The sequence below is a fragment of the Cervus canadensis genome, chromosome 30, assembly GCF_019320065.1.
Source record: "Cervus canadensis isolate Bull #8, Minnesota chromosome 30, ASM1932006v1, whole genome shotgun sequence".
In the NCBI taxonomy this organism is placed as follows: Eukaryota; Metazoa; Chordata; class Mammalia; order Artiodactyla; family Cervidae; genus Cervus; species Cervus canadensis.
In genome coordinates, this window is record NC_057415.1 from 19,142,506 (window position 1) to 19,157,655 (window position 15,150).

A 15,150-nucleotide genomic window follows, 5' to 3' on the forward strand; every position below is an offset into this window, starting at 1 on the left:
GGAGTGTCAAAGGCCTTTGGAAAAACTGTCATCAGTGTAGAGATGAGAATTATAATTAAACTTGTACCAGAAAGAAGAGATCATGGTGATTTTAATCTAATATGTCATTTGCTATTTTAAGTTATGATTTGATGACTATTTTATATGCCCTACTGTGCTTTTTAGTGTTATGAGACCTTAATGAAGCATTTGAATCTTAAACAACTTGTAACTACTTGGGTTCTGGCCAGAACACAGTGAAACGACGTGTTTGCTATAATCTGGGCTGTCCAGATTATACCATAGCAACTGCTTCAGACTGTCAGATCAGATCTCATTTTGTTTTCCAAAATGCAGGATCTAGTGCAGGAGCCTCAGCAGGAATGCAGGTCTCCCCAAGTTGGGCCTGTGTGGTTAATGAACAACCATGACATCCAGAATGTCACCTGCTTGATTTAGCCTCTTTCCAGGGTTTTGTCATTAACATTTCGGTTACCTTCTGGCTTTGTGTCATCAATAAGAATTCTCTTGTACAACTTAATTCACTGCATTAAAAAGGGTGTTGCCTAGCAGAAAATAAAGGTTGAACCTAATAATGTTGTTAATAATAATCACAAATAGTAATCAGCAGTAGTTAGTGACACCTCTCTGCACAGATATCTACCCACTCTCTCTTGTGAAGGGAAACTATCTTCATCCTGAAATTCACAGCCTCCTGCCTCTTCAGCTTCTACCTATCTCCTTCACCCAGCCTGTGAAACTTATCCCCGGGGTCCACTAGAAATCCTATAATTTTTCATCCAGTTAAATCAGTAATACAGATATGTGCCCTCTTGCCATCTTTTTACTTCTTTAAATAAAACAAACAAAAAAGAAACCAACCAGAAATCAAGACAAAAGATTTAGAACAGCACTATCCTTTATAGTCTTTTTCAGATTACTCGGTTGTCTTTGTCCGCAGTGATCTCATCTCCTGATGATTGATGGTCTTGTCTCTCTAGCCTTAATGGGATTTTTGGTGTTATGGAATTTTAGTGTGCATGTTTATCTTAACAGAGAGTATCCCTCCAGCCCCTGACCAACAGCACACGCGCGCACACACACATGCACACACACACATGCACAAATCCCACCCAACTGCTGTCTGTTTCACTTCCTCTTGTTCCCCATGGTTTGTGTCACTAGCGGAGAGCTCCTGACTGTGATTGAATGGGGCCCCACGTTCCAGGGCAGCATTTCCAGCCCCTCTTGCTCTGTATTTCGGGTAACTTTAATCTCTGTTTTCCCTCTTGAATTTGAACCTGGGATGGTTTCCTCCTGCTTCTGCCCTGGGTGCAGTGGGACAGAGCCTTCAGCAACACTCAGCCTTGTTATTTTTGTTCTGTTCAGACCAATGATTGGCTTGTGTGTGAGGATGTGTCTGTTTTGTCACACACTTTCTTTTTCTCATTTCCTTATTGTGGCTTGTGCTTGATGGTGTGGTAGGAAAGAGGATGAACTTTTGAGCATGAAGTTGCTTAATAAATTAGTGAGATTAGATTAGATTTAGTGCTTGCAGAGAGAATGTGATCTTCATTATTTGCAGATTCCGTATTTTCAAGTTTACTTATAACCTAAAATGTATTTATAACCCCAAAATCAATTCTTACGGCATCCATAGACATGCCTACAGCAGTCAAAATTTTGAGTTGCTGATGAACATGTTCCCTGATGAGCTTGTACAAAACAACACTCTGTCTAATGCCCCAGCTCATACTGTAAACAAATGTCCTTTTCATGGTCTGTTTAGTCTCATGTATTTGCATTTTTGTGCTTTTTGTTGGTGATTGACTATTTAAAAATGCTCCCAATAATGGTGCTGAAGTGCTATCTGGTGCCGTAAGCACAAGATGTGCCTTAAGGGGAAAGCATGTGTGTTAGATAAGCTTCTTTCAGACCAAGTTATAGGGCTGTTGGTTGTGAGCTCAATGTTAATGAATCAACAGTACTTATTAAATAAAGTGTCTTTAAACTGAAGCACACTGAAGCGAGGTTCTTTATTGATCAGTTGGTGAGAGTGCTGTGAGCAGAGGCAATCAGGAATCTAACCCTGTTTCTTCAGGGGCAGCCGGTTCCCTATTTGCTCCTTCAGTGTTTTAGGCAACATTCTAGAATATAATTACCCCCATTAAGCCAATAAGGAGAATGGAAGGTTTGTATGTGAAACTCAGAACCTCCCCCAAGCAGTTCCTAGAAGGCGCCCTAGGGAAGCCCTTTCTGCCGTTCTCACTGACATTTGCTCTTCTTTGACTCTTCTCCTTTGCAGGGTACTTTCTGAATTTTCTGGAGCCAGTTAACAATATCACCATCGTCCAAGGCCAGACAGCGATTCTGCACTGCAAGGTGGCCGGAAACCCGCCACCCAGTGTGCGGTGGCTGAAGAACGACGCCCCAGTGGTGCAGGAGCCGCGGCGCGTCATCATCCGCAAGACGGAGTACGGTTCCCGGCTGCGGATCCAGGACCTGGACACGACGGACACCGGCTACTACCAGTGCGTGGCCACCAACGGGGTGAAGACCATCACTGCCACCGGCGTCCTGTTTGTGCGACTCGGTGAGTGGGCACGGCCCCAGGCCCATTGCTTATCAAATAGGAAGGTCCCCAGCCACCGAGCACAGATTAATGTGCAGTTTGAAACTGAACACACACAAGCAACAGAGAGGAAATCAATAAAACCCTTCCCTGAGGCCTTTCCCATTGTGCATGAGGTCCCCAGCTTAACCTGTTACCCATTTACTAGTAATAAAAGAAAATAGACACAGATGGAGGGGTCTATAAACCTGCAGTGCAGAAAATAATGCCAGACATGTTGCGTGTCAGGAGGTCACCCCCACGGGGGAGGCCCAGGCGATCCAGACAGGCACCCACCCACCCAGGGTAACCCGACCCAGCCCAGAGGATGGGTGGGGAACAGCAGGTGAGGGCGATTCTGTACTCTTGTGCTTATCACAGGTGATGCAAAGCAATCAACTGGCAGACAGAAATGTATCCCTTTCATCCTAGTTATGAGGAGGTCCCTACAATGCCCCAGCCATTTTGTCACCAGTGAGTAAGACAGATCTTGTGAATCAAGGTTAGATGAGAAGAAAGAAAAGACAGCAAAAATTCCGAAAATATCTCCTGATGTTTCTGCATCAACAGAGAGCGCCCCTTCCATCCTCAGTGGTTTTTGCCATCCCTGGCATATAATCTTGGGCAGGGGCAGAGCTAGAGGCTGAAGATGGCTCACCACAAATGAGCACCCTGGGCTGCGGTTGCCTTTACCACGGGCCAGATTGGAAAAAAAATTTATTCCAAATCATGAAGTATTAATAACTTGTCTTTTTTTTTTTTTCCTTTTAGGTCCAACACACAGCCCAAATCATAACTTTCAGTAAGTATCTGCTTTCCTCAAACCATTTTCTCATTCTTTGTGGGCTTCCGTTATGTAAGAATCCAGGCTATAAATTGGGCAAACATATGTCTTTGCTGAATTTGCTGGAAGTTGGCTAGACTTCACACAGGGATGGCAATGTGCTTGCTTTGGGCTGGAAAACGGTTGTATTTTCCATGTTGAGTGTTAGGGAAAAAGCCATAAAAACATTGATAGTTGCTTTCAGAGATTATGACCTTACAGGACAACAGGAGGCAGTGTAAGTGTACAGACTATTCTGCTGGGGCTGCCAGGACCCTGATGTCCCAAGAACATTTGAAACAGGGAAGTGGGTGCATGTGTGCTAAGTCACTTCAGTCGTGTCCAACTCTTTGCAACCCATGGACTGTAGCCTGCCAGGCTCCTGTGTCCATGGGATTCTCCAGGCAAGAATACTGCAGTGGATTGGCATGCCCTCCTCCAGGGGATCTTCCCAACCCAGGGATTGAACCCATGTCTCTTACATCTCCTGCATTGACAGGTGGGTTTTTTTACCCCTAGTGCCACCTGGGAAGCCCAAACAGGGAGGTAGTTACCCTGAAATCTCAGCACCACCCATAACTGCATCACCAGCTACAGTCTATGAAATGTATGTTCATGGAGCCTTGGGGACCCTCCACCATGGAGTGGGGAGGGGTGTCTTAGACCCACTTCAGAGATGAGGAAACTGAGGCTCAGAACCCGGCTCACTGGCCTTCGCCTAGCTGCCGGCAAGTTCTGGCTGTGAACTCAGGCCTCTCTTTTGCTGATGCAGCATCTTTTCTCCTCTGGACCTCACAGGTCCATGATAATCACTCTTTTCAGCCCCTGTGTTTGAGGTTAGCAGTGGCTGTGGATTCCTCATTTCCTGGACAGGCCGTTGCTCCATGTCCCAAAGTTCTGAGCAGTGGCACAGACCCTGTGTTGGTCAGCCAAGCAGTGTCTGCTTATCCATGTCCCCCTGCAGCCTCATAAACACTGGCCATGGCGCTGAGGTAGGGAAACGCACCGTCTCACTTTTGTTCACTTTTTCACATAAATTAATATTGAACTTGACATGTTTAATTAACAGTGTCAGTGTGTTTTACATTTCCCTGATGGTCTTTCTCCTGCTGTCTGTCTGCGGGAATTCCTGTTGTTTCCCACATCCACAGTGGCCGCTTTGTTAGGCTGGTGGACGGTTTCTCTAGGGGAGATTCTGGGGAGTAGGACAGGCGGGGACACAGGAGGCACCTCTCGTAAGAGAAAACCTGCCAGTGGCGGGTGAATGGGGGCGGGCACGAAGGTCACATCCCTGCCACAGTGTGAGGACCCATTTCTCTTATATTCCAAGATGACTCTCACATCCATTCATTTCTGCTGCTCGGAAGGAGGAAAACTGATACTGGCTGCTTTGCTCTCCCTTTCTGTCGCCAGTGAGGCCATGATAGACATTTCCTAGCCTATGGCGCTTCTTTGTCAGCTGGTTCTTCATAGTCTTTGCCTGTGATCCTCACATTGTTTGTTTCTTAATTATTTTTAATAATTATATCTTATTTCTTGCTGGAGAGGATGTAGAGGAAATGGAATCCTCCTACACTGCTGGTGGGAATGTAAATTGGTACAGCCACTATGGAGAACGGTATGGAGATTCCTTAAAAAACTAACAACAGTTACCATATCATTCTGCAGTCCCACTCCTGGGTGTATATTCAGAGAAAATCATAATTTGAAAAAGACACCTGCACCCCTGTGTTCATAGCAGCACTATTTGCAATAGCCAAGACATGGAAGAAGCCTAAATGTCCACTGACAGATGAATGGATAAGATGTGTGGTGTATATACAATGGAATTAATCAGCTGTAAAAATAAATGAAACACTGTCATTTGCGGCAACATGGATGAACCTAGAGATTATCATATTAAGTGAAGTAATTCTGACAAAGACAAATACGAAACAATATCACTTATATGTGAAACCAAAAAAGATGATACAAATGAACTTATTTACAAAACTTATTTACATAAAGAATAGACTTATGATTATCAAAGTGGATAATGGGGTAGAGAGGGGAGAGATAAATTAGGAGTTTCAGATTAACAGATATACGCTACTATATATAAAATAGGTAAACAAGGCCCTACTATATAGCAGAGGGAACTATACTCAATATTTTGTAATAACCTATAAGGGAAAAGAATCTGAAAAAGAACATATATGTGTAACTGAATTGCTTTGCTGTACACTTGAAACTTACACAAATTGTAAATTAAGTATATTTCAATAAAAAAGAAGTGATTAAAACATTGAAAAAATAAAAATCACAGAAATTGATGACAAAAATTAATGTCTTATTTCTTGATTATGTAGAAGTTAATATTTTTCTGTCATCTAATAATTGCCAGTAATTATATGGGTGTTTATGTTGTCTTGTTAAAGAACACACTAATTTCCTTGAAAAATTCTGATGTTATTTTGATTAGAATTACAATGAATTTTTAGATAAGTTTGGTTGAAAATTAGTATCTAAATCAAATTGTCCTATGAAGGACCACTTTCTTTGTGTTTTAAGATATTCTTTTCCATGACATTTTATTATGAAAAATTCAACCACACGAAAAAGTAGAAAGAATTTTATGGTGGACATCCAATCCATATACCTGCCAATGAGATCCTGCCATTTATATTTTACTGTGCTAGCCTATGTTTACATACAGTTCCATTCTTCAGTCATCTAATTTTTTATTCATTTCAATAAGTTGCAGATATTTGTACACTTATCCTGAAATATTTTACATACCATTATGGATTATGATATCACTTAGAGATATTATGGGAATCATTAACAAGAGTTCAACATCTGTGTACTTAGTATTCTCGTCTCTTCTTTTTGAGTTAAAACTTGCATACAATGAAATGCACAGTACTTATGTATTCTATTCATAAGCTCCAAAAGTGCAAAAACCTCTGCACTCTAACCCTTATCCAGGCACAGAACATTCCTATTATTCTAGAAAGTTCCAAGATGCAGCTTCTGAATCACTACTCCCCCACCCCAGGCAACGACTGTCCTGACCTTTTCTACCATGAGCTACTTTACATGTTTTACAACTGCATAGACATGAAATCCTGCAGCACGTAGACACTTGAATCTGGTTGCCTTCAATTCAGTTCAGTTCAGTCGCTCAGTCGTGTCCAACTGTTTGTGATCCCATGAACCGCAGCACGCCAGGCCTCCCTGTCTATCACCAGCTTCTAGCTTACCCAAACTCATGTCCATTGAGTCGTTGATGCCATCTAACCATCTCATCCTCTGTCGTCCCCTTCTCTTCCTGCCCTCAATCTTTCCCAACATCAGGGTCTTTTCAGATAAGTCAGATATTTGTATCAGGTGGCCAAAATATTGATATTTCAGCTTCAACATCAGTCCTTCCAATGAACACCCAGGACTGATCTCCTTTAGGACGGACTGGTTGGAACTCCTTGCAGTCCAGGGGACTCTCAAGAGTCTTCTCCAACACCACAGTTCAAAAGCATCAATTCTGCAATCAGCTTTCTTTATATGGCCTTGATTAGATGGACCTTTGTTGACAAAGTAATGTCTCTGCTTTTTAATATGCTGTCTAGGTTGGTCATAACTTTCCTTACAAGGAGTAAGCGTCTTTTAATTTCCTGACTGCAATCACCATCTGCAGTGATTTTGGAGCCCCAAAAAAATAAAGTCAGCCACTGTTTCCACTGTTTCCCCATCTATTTGCCATGAAGTGATGGGACCGGATGCCATGATCTTAGTTTTCTGAATGTTGAGCTTTCAGCCAACTTTTCCACTCTCCTGTTTCACTTTTATCAAGAGGCTCTTTAGTTCTTCTTCACTTTCTGCCATAAGGGTGGTGTCATCTGCATATCTGAGGTTATTGATATTTCTACCAACAATCTTGATTCCAGCTTGTGCCTCATCCAGCCCAGCATTTCTCATGATGTACTCTACATATAAGTTAAATAAGCAGGGTGACAATATACAGCCTTGACGTACTCTTTTTTTGATTTGGAACCAGTCTGTTGTTCCATGTCCAGTTCTAACTGTTGCTTCCTGACCTGCATGCAGATTTCTCAGGAGGCAGCTAAGGTGGTCTGGTATTCCCATCTCTTTCGAATTTTCCGAAGTTTATTGTGATCCAGATAGTCAAAGGCTTTGGCATAGTCAAAAAAACAGAAATAGATGTTTTTCTGGAACCCTCTTGCTTTTTTGATGATCCAGAGGATGTTGGCAATTTGATCTCTGGTTCCCCTGCCTTTTCTAAAACCAGCTTGAATATCTGGAAGTTCACAGTTCACGTATTGCTGAAGCCTGGCTTGGAGAATTTTGAGAATTACTTTACTAGCATGTGAGATGAGTGCAATTGTGTGGTAGTTTGAGCATTCTTTGGCATTGCCTTTCTTTGGGATTGGAATGAAAACTGACCTTTACCAGTCTTGTGGCCACTGCTGAGTTTTCCAAATTTGCTGACCTATTGAGCTTAGCACTTTCACAGCATCATCTTTCAGGATTTGAAATAGCTCAACTGGAATTCCATCACCTCCACTAGCTTTGTTTGTAGTGATACTTCCTAAGGCCCACTTGACTTCACATTCCAGGATGTCTTGCTCTAGGTGAGTGATCACACCATCGTGATTATCTGGGTCATGAAGATCTTTTTTGTACAGTTCTTCTGTGTATTCTTGCCACCTCTTCTTAATATCCTCTGCTTCTGTTAGGTCCACACCATTTCTGTCTTTTATTGAGCCCATCTTTGCATGAAATGTTCCCTTGGTATCTCTAATTTTCTTGAAGAGATCTCTAGTCTTTCCCATTCTATTGTTTTCCTCTATTTTTGCATTGATCGCTGAGGCATTGATCGCTGAGGCATTGATCACTGAGGAAGGCTTTCTTATCTCTCCTTGCTATTCTTTGGAACTCTGTATTCAAACGGGTTTATCTTTCCTTTTCTCCTTTGCTTTTCACTTCTCTTCTTTTCTCAGCTATTTGTAAGGCCTCCTCAGACAGCCATTTTGCTTTTTTGCATTTGTTTTTCTTGGGAATGGTCTTGATCCCTCTCTCCTGTACAATATCACAAACCTGCATTCATAGTTTATCAGGCTCTCTGTCTATCAGATCTAGTCCCTTAAATCTATTTGTTACTTCCACTGTATAATCATAAGGGATTTGATTTAGGTCATACCTGAAAGGTCCAGTGGTTTTTCCCCCACTTTCTTCAGTTTAAGTCTGAATTTGCTAATAAGGAATTCATGATCTGAGCCCCAGTCAGCCCCCTGTCTTGTTTTTGCTGACTGTATAGAGCTTCTCCATCTTTGGCTGCAAAGAATATAATCAACCTGATTTCGGTGTCAACCATCTGGTGATGTCCATGTGTAGAGTCTTCTCTTGTGTTGTTGGAAGAGGGTGTTTGCTATGACCAGTGCGTTCTCTTGGCAAAACTCTATTAGCCTTTGCCTTGCTTCATTCTGTACTCTAAGGCCAAATTTGCCTGTTACTCTAGGTATTTCTTGACTTCCTACTTTTGCATTCCACAGTGCATTTAAATATGCATTCCATAATGAAAAGGACATCTTTTTGGATTGTTAGTTCTAAAAGGTCTTGTAGGTCTTCTTAAAACCTTTCAGCTTCTTCAGCATTACTGTTCAGGGCATAGACTTGGATTACCGTGATATTGAATGGTTTGCCTTAGAAACGAACATAGATCATTCTGTCATTTTTGAGATTGCATCCAAGTACTGCATTTTGGACTCTCTTGTTGACTATGATGGCTATTCCATTTCTTCTAAGGGATTCCTGCTCACAGCAGTAGATATAATGGTCATCCGAGTTAAATGTCAAGTGGTTTCCTTCACTTGACATAGTATTCTCAAAATTGTCTATGCTGTACATGTTTTGGTAGATGGCTGCTTTTTATTGCTGAATAGCATTCCATTGTGTGACTATTTCATTTGATTTATCCATTTTCCTGTTGATGGACACTTGAGAAGTTTGCACCTTTTCATGTTGATGAATATTTTCATTTCTGTTAGATAAATTTCCAGAAGTCAGAGTGCTGACTTATCAGATATGTATATGCTGAGCTTTGTAAGAAATACCAGACCTTTTCCTAAGGTAGTTGTACCACTCTGTACTCCCACCACCAGGTAGGAGAATTCTGCTTACTACAATGTTTACCAGCATTTGATCTGGTTGGTCTTTCTATAATAAATTGAGCCATCTTTATGTGTATGTAGTGGTTCCAGTGATCTTTGTTATTCTGACTTCTTAAAAAAGGAATTTCTTTATTAGTCATATTAAATTTTCAAACAAGTGCATTTAAAACAATGAAGTTTCCTCTAAATATCATTTTTGCTACATCTTTTTCCCCTCCAGGTATATAAGCTTTTGCTTTTTGTTGTCTTCTGACTTTTGTTGTATTATTATCAGTGAATTTGTGATGTATTTTACACTTGGTAATTGATGAAGATTTTCTTTGTAGTTAACTATTGTTCTTTAGTTGCTCAGTTGTGTCCGACTCTTGCAATCCCATGAACTGTAGCCTGCCAGGCTCCTCGGTCTATAGGATTCTCAGGCAAGCATACTGGAGTGGGTTGTCATTTCCTTCTCCAAGGTATGGCACGATTGTCCCAAAAGTAATAAAGAATTTCATAGTCCCACTGGCAAAGCATAAGTTCTTATTTTCTTATTTCCTCATGTTTCCCAGCACATGGTATTATCAGAACTCAAAACTGTGCCAATGTCTTGGGTGTCAGTGATAATTTATAGTAGTTTTACATTAGATTTCACCAGTAAATAGTGAAGTTGAACATATTTGTATTGGTTTAATAGCCATTGGATTGCCAATTTAAATACAGTCTATTCTCCTTATTTATGGATTCAATACTTGCAAATTTTCTTACTCAGTAAAATTTCTTCGTAACCCCTAAATTAATAATCAGGATGATTTCATGGTCACTCATGGATATGTACAGAGCAGTGAAAAATTTGAGTTGCCCAATGCATTTGCAGCTGAGGTCTGCCATCTGTTTCAGCTGTCCTACTGTGCACACACGTCTTTTTTTGAGTCTGTTTACGTTTGTGCTTTTTATTGGTGAGTTTGCTGTTTAGAGTGGCCCCAACACAGCATGAAGTGCTTTCTTGTGTTCCTAAGCACCAGAAGGCTGTGATGTGCCTTATGGAGGAAATACATTAGATAAGCTTCATTTAGGCATGAGTTACAGTGCTGTTGGCTGAGAGCTCATTATTAATGAATCATTAACCACATTAAATAAGATGTCTTTAAACAGAAACACACATAAAACAACATTATGTATTGATGGGTTGATGAAAATGTCATGATCACAGACTTGTGAAAAACTATCTCTGTATTTGCCTTAGGGACAATGGCTTGGTATTTACTAGTTCAGTGTTTGTGGTGACTTTATAGAAAATAACCATCATAGATAACCAGAATCAACTGTATTTTGTCCAGTTTCATTGGGATATTTGTTTTTCCTTATTGCTTTGTAAGAGTTTACAGTTATAGTTTTTACATAGTTCCTACTTCATCTAGAATTGATTTTTATGCTGATATAAGCCAGGGTTCTACCGTAATGTTTTCCTATCTCAATGGTCTACTGCCTTGGCATCATATAATGAATAGCCCCATCTGTAATCATTAAATTTAATATCACTTTTGTCATCTGTGAAATTTCTATACGTGTAGATCTGCTTCTAGATTCTGTTCTAGTAGCTTTTGTGCCTGGAATAAATACCACAATATTCTAACATTATATCTTTATTCCATATGTAGAGAAATAGTCTCACTTATTGCTGTGGATTAAATTGTGCTCCCCTCCACCAAATTCAGATATTGAAGCCTTAATCCCCCTTCATGTGACTGTATTGGAGACAGCATCTTAAAGGATGTTATTAAGGTTAAATGAAGTCATCAGGGTGAGGCTCTGACCTAACAGGACTTGAGTCCTTATAGGAAGAGGAAGAAACATTAGAGATCACTGTCTCTTTTCTCTGCCATGTGGGGACACAGCGAGAAGGTAGCCATCTGAAAGCTGGGAACTAAATAGGGTGACACTTTGATATCAAACTTCTCAGTCTCTAGAACTGTGAGAAATCAGTGTGTAGTGTTTAAGCATCCAAATCTGTGCTATTTTGTTATGGCAGCCTGAGCTGGCTAATCTAGCTACCCCGGCTCAGCTGGTAAAGAATCCACCTGCAATTCTGGAGACCTGGGTTTGATCCCTTGGTTGGGAAGATTCCCCTGGAGAAGGGAATGGCTACCCACTCCAGTATTCTGGCCTGGAGAATTCCATGGACATGTGACATGGGGTTGCAAAAAGTCAGACACAACTGAGTGACTTTCAATATTACTATACCAATGCTTCTAAATTATCTTAACTGTTAACTTTTATTCTTCCATCTGAATTTTATCAGTTTGTATGTTTATCAGAATTGCTTGGCGGTTTGATTTTGGCAGTTACTTTTTCAGATACAGAGGTGATTGTGTAGTTTTCTGCTTTCAACATATTAATGTGATGTTATATAACAGAGCTCCTATTATTGAGTAACTACAGTTCTAGAGTGAAATCCATTCGGTCAGAATGACATATTCTTTTAATATGCTGCTGAGTTGATCTGCTCACTTTGTGTTGGCAGATGACCCTCTATTCAGATACTTCATGGTCGAAGGCAGTTGTCTTTTTGTGGCCACTATTCTTTTCTTCCCATTTACTGTGATTGTGTTTAACCTCCTTTATAATATCTCTGCAACTTAACCAAAACAAAGACAAAAAAGAGGGAACATCAGTAGGCTTAAAACAGAATTATCCGTAAGTCCTCTGCTTTTGTCTCTGGAATATCTATAGCTTTTCCGATGCTCTGACTGTTCTCTTGGGCCCTTTCCTGAGAAAATGCACAGAAGTTAGAGCTCTTTTGCTGTTCGTCTGCTGGCATATCCTATACCTGCAAATGGAGAGCTTAGACAGTGAATAATCAGATAGCCCTGGTTGATCCCCGTGTACGGCATGTCAGCGTTGGGACACGCTGGTTCTGAACCGTGAACAAGGATGATCCCCTCCAGGCTCATCACTGTCTTCCCTGGACCACTGCCCTCACACATACACACACACGGACAGCAGCAGCTGCCTGGACATCAGTCTGTGTGTGTTGAAGGAGGTGAGGGGTGAGGTGGAAATCCTCAGAGGTTAAGGGATTTATTACCATCAAAACATTGTTTTCCTTTCATCCATTTGAAGGGAGGGTGAGGCGGGTGTGTATATGGAGAACAAAGGCTTTAAGAACAAGCTGTTTCTCCACAGATGTAGGTTCAAAGACCGAGTGATTATAGCTTACTCAGGTAGCAGTTTTGGTAATGTGAGGGGATTAATGTGAGGCTAGGTGTCTCACATTTCATGTATGGGTTTCAGTTCTCTCTGCTCTTTTAAAAAGTGCTTTATTTTCATGATGATAGACACATACATGCAGTGGTGGGGTAGCCTTGTGATACTGAAGTCAGGTGATGGGGTAGCAGGACAGTGGTCTTGGGGTGCTCCCCGAAGCCCGAGCTTTGGGGCTTTCATATTTCCTGGTTGGTTGTCCTGCGCCACCCTGATGATGGCCCACAAGTATGTGCATGCATAATGTGCTTCACCAAACATCTGCTTAAAGGAAAGTGTGTTGTTTTTTTTGAACAATTAAAAGTGATGTTAATTACTGGCCGCTGGGAAATCATTCTCCTTGAGGCCATTTCCTTAGCATTTATTGCTTCATAACCTGCAGATAATTCCAAGGATTCAGCCATTCTCCATCCATATGCTCATGACCCTGGCATCTCCACTTCCAAATCTGACTTATCTCTTTATCTCAGGCCCCCCAGTTTGGCCCCATCGTGGGCATCTCCAGGGGGATGATTCACAGGCACCTCACAATTTGCCTGTCTAAACAGAACTCAGCCATTTTGTACCTCAGAGTCCTTCCATTGCTATTTTGGGGAAGTTGTCATAAGCCTAGTTCAAACTTTATCCTAATTACAGGAAAATAGCACTATTAAAAAAAAAAAAAGAAAAGAAAACCCTGAAACTGCCTACTGACTAGCCAGTAATTAAAAAAACTCTGAAACTGCCAAACTGACTAGCCAGTAATTTAAAAATGACTTCGGGAGAAACCAAGCTGCCTTACTAACAAGTTGGTAAAAGTAAACTAACTCAGACAAAAGGCTAACGTTTAGTATTTGATGTTAAATGCATTAAACCACCAACTAATCAAATTGTGGGCTTTCCTGGTGGCTTAGATGGTAAAGAATTTGCCTGCAATGCAGGAGGTCTGGGTTCGATCCCTGGGTCAAGATCCCCTGGAGAAGGTAATGGCTACCCACTCCAGGATTCTTGCCTAAAGAATTCTATGGACAGGGGAGCCTGGCTGACTATAGTCCATGAGTCAGACATGACTGAAGTGACTTAGCATGCAATCAAATTGAGTTGGAAGGAGGAGAGAAGTCAACCTAATTTTTTTCTCTGTGACTTCTTGTGATAGGTTCTTTTTTTCTGGAAAATATAATTCTCTTTAAATCCCATAGTGCAGAACTTAAATAAAGGTAGAAACTTAATTCATTTTAAGATTAGTGGTAAGTGGCTAAACCCAATCACAGGTAAAGTAATCAGAGAATACACACACACTTTCCTTGATTCAGATCTCATAGTGACACAGATGAAAGTATTTGTGCTTTAGTAGTAATGATAATATTAGCAGTTGATGGTAGCAGCACATTGAATGTTCCCAGTAACTCTTTGTTTTCATTTGAATCCATGTATGGGCTTCCCTGGTAGCTCAGCTGGTAAAGAATCTGCCTGCAATGAAGACCCTGGTTCAATTTCTGGGTTGGGAAAATCCCCCGGAGAAAGGATAGACTACCCACTCCAGTATTCTTGGGCTTTCCTGGTGGCTCAGATGGTAAAGAATCCGCCTGCAATGTGGGAGACCTGGTTTGATCCCGGGGTTAGGAAGATCCCCTGGAGGAGGACATGGCAACCCACTCCAGTATTCTTGTTAGGAGCCTGGTGGGCTACAGTTCATGGGGTCATGAAGAATTGGACACAACCGAGCAATTAAGCGCATGAGCTAATATGCCCTGTTATGCATGGATGAGAACTTTTTACATACTGACTTCCAGATTCACCCAAAAGTTACCAGTCTTCCAAGGCTGATGTGAGAGGGACCAGCCCCCTGAACATGTTAGGAGAGAATAATGTTTACTTGCCAGTGAACTTTTAGTGTTGGAGCCACTGTGTCCCTGCCTCCCGTGATCCCAGTGTTAAGGGTAGACATTGCAAAATCCAGTGTTTCTGAAAGGTTCTGCTGACTTTGATTTCATGACATGATTGTTGGTGTTGATTTTATGAATGAATGTGTTCAGTTCACATTTTTGCCACATCAAATATGATATCAGTATAATTGGATGCTGTGTTTCATCTCAGAAGTAGAGAGGAATAAGGTAGGATGCCTAATTTTCAAGGAAATCATTAAATCATTTATTCATTTTTTTTAACAATTTTATATTGAGGATCAGTTATGTGCTAGGCCCTGTTTAAGTTATTGGGGCGGGAGGGGGCGCCCAATGAATGAAAAAAAAAACAGACACAAACTAAAATATCCTGCCTTCTGCTGCTTACTTAGAGTAAGAGTCTCTCCTGGGAGACTCTTATGTCTGGCTTTTTTCACAAAATAT

At 41.1% G+C, this 15,150-nt stretch overlaps 1 protein-coding gene across 3 annotated transcripts in view; it reads left to right on the forward strand.

The window, feature by feature from the left end:
* ROR2 (receptor tyrosine kinase like orphan receptor 2) overlaps positions 1-15,150 on the forward strand; it is a 235,766-nt gene that overhangs the window by 197,168 nt on the left and 23,448 nt on the right. For all 3 annotated transcript variants that reach the window (XM_043453351.1, XM_043453352.1, XM_043453349.1), the window contains exons 3-4: positions 2,285-2,572; positions 3,362-3,392. In XM_043453351.1, the coding sequence (XP_043309286.1) occupies positions 2,285-2,572; positions 3,362-3,392 (319 nt within the window). The remainder of the gene's footprint in view (positions 1-2,284; positions 2,573-3,361; positions 3,393-15,150) is intronic.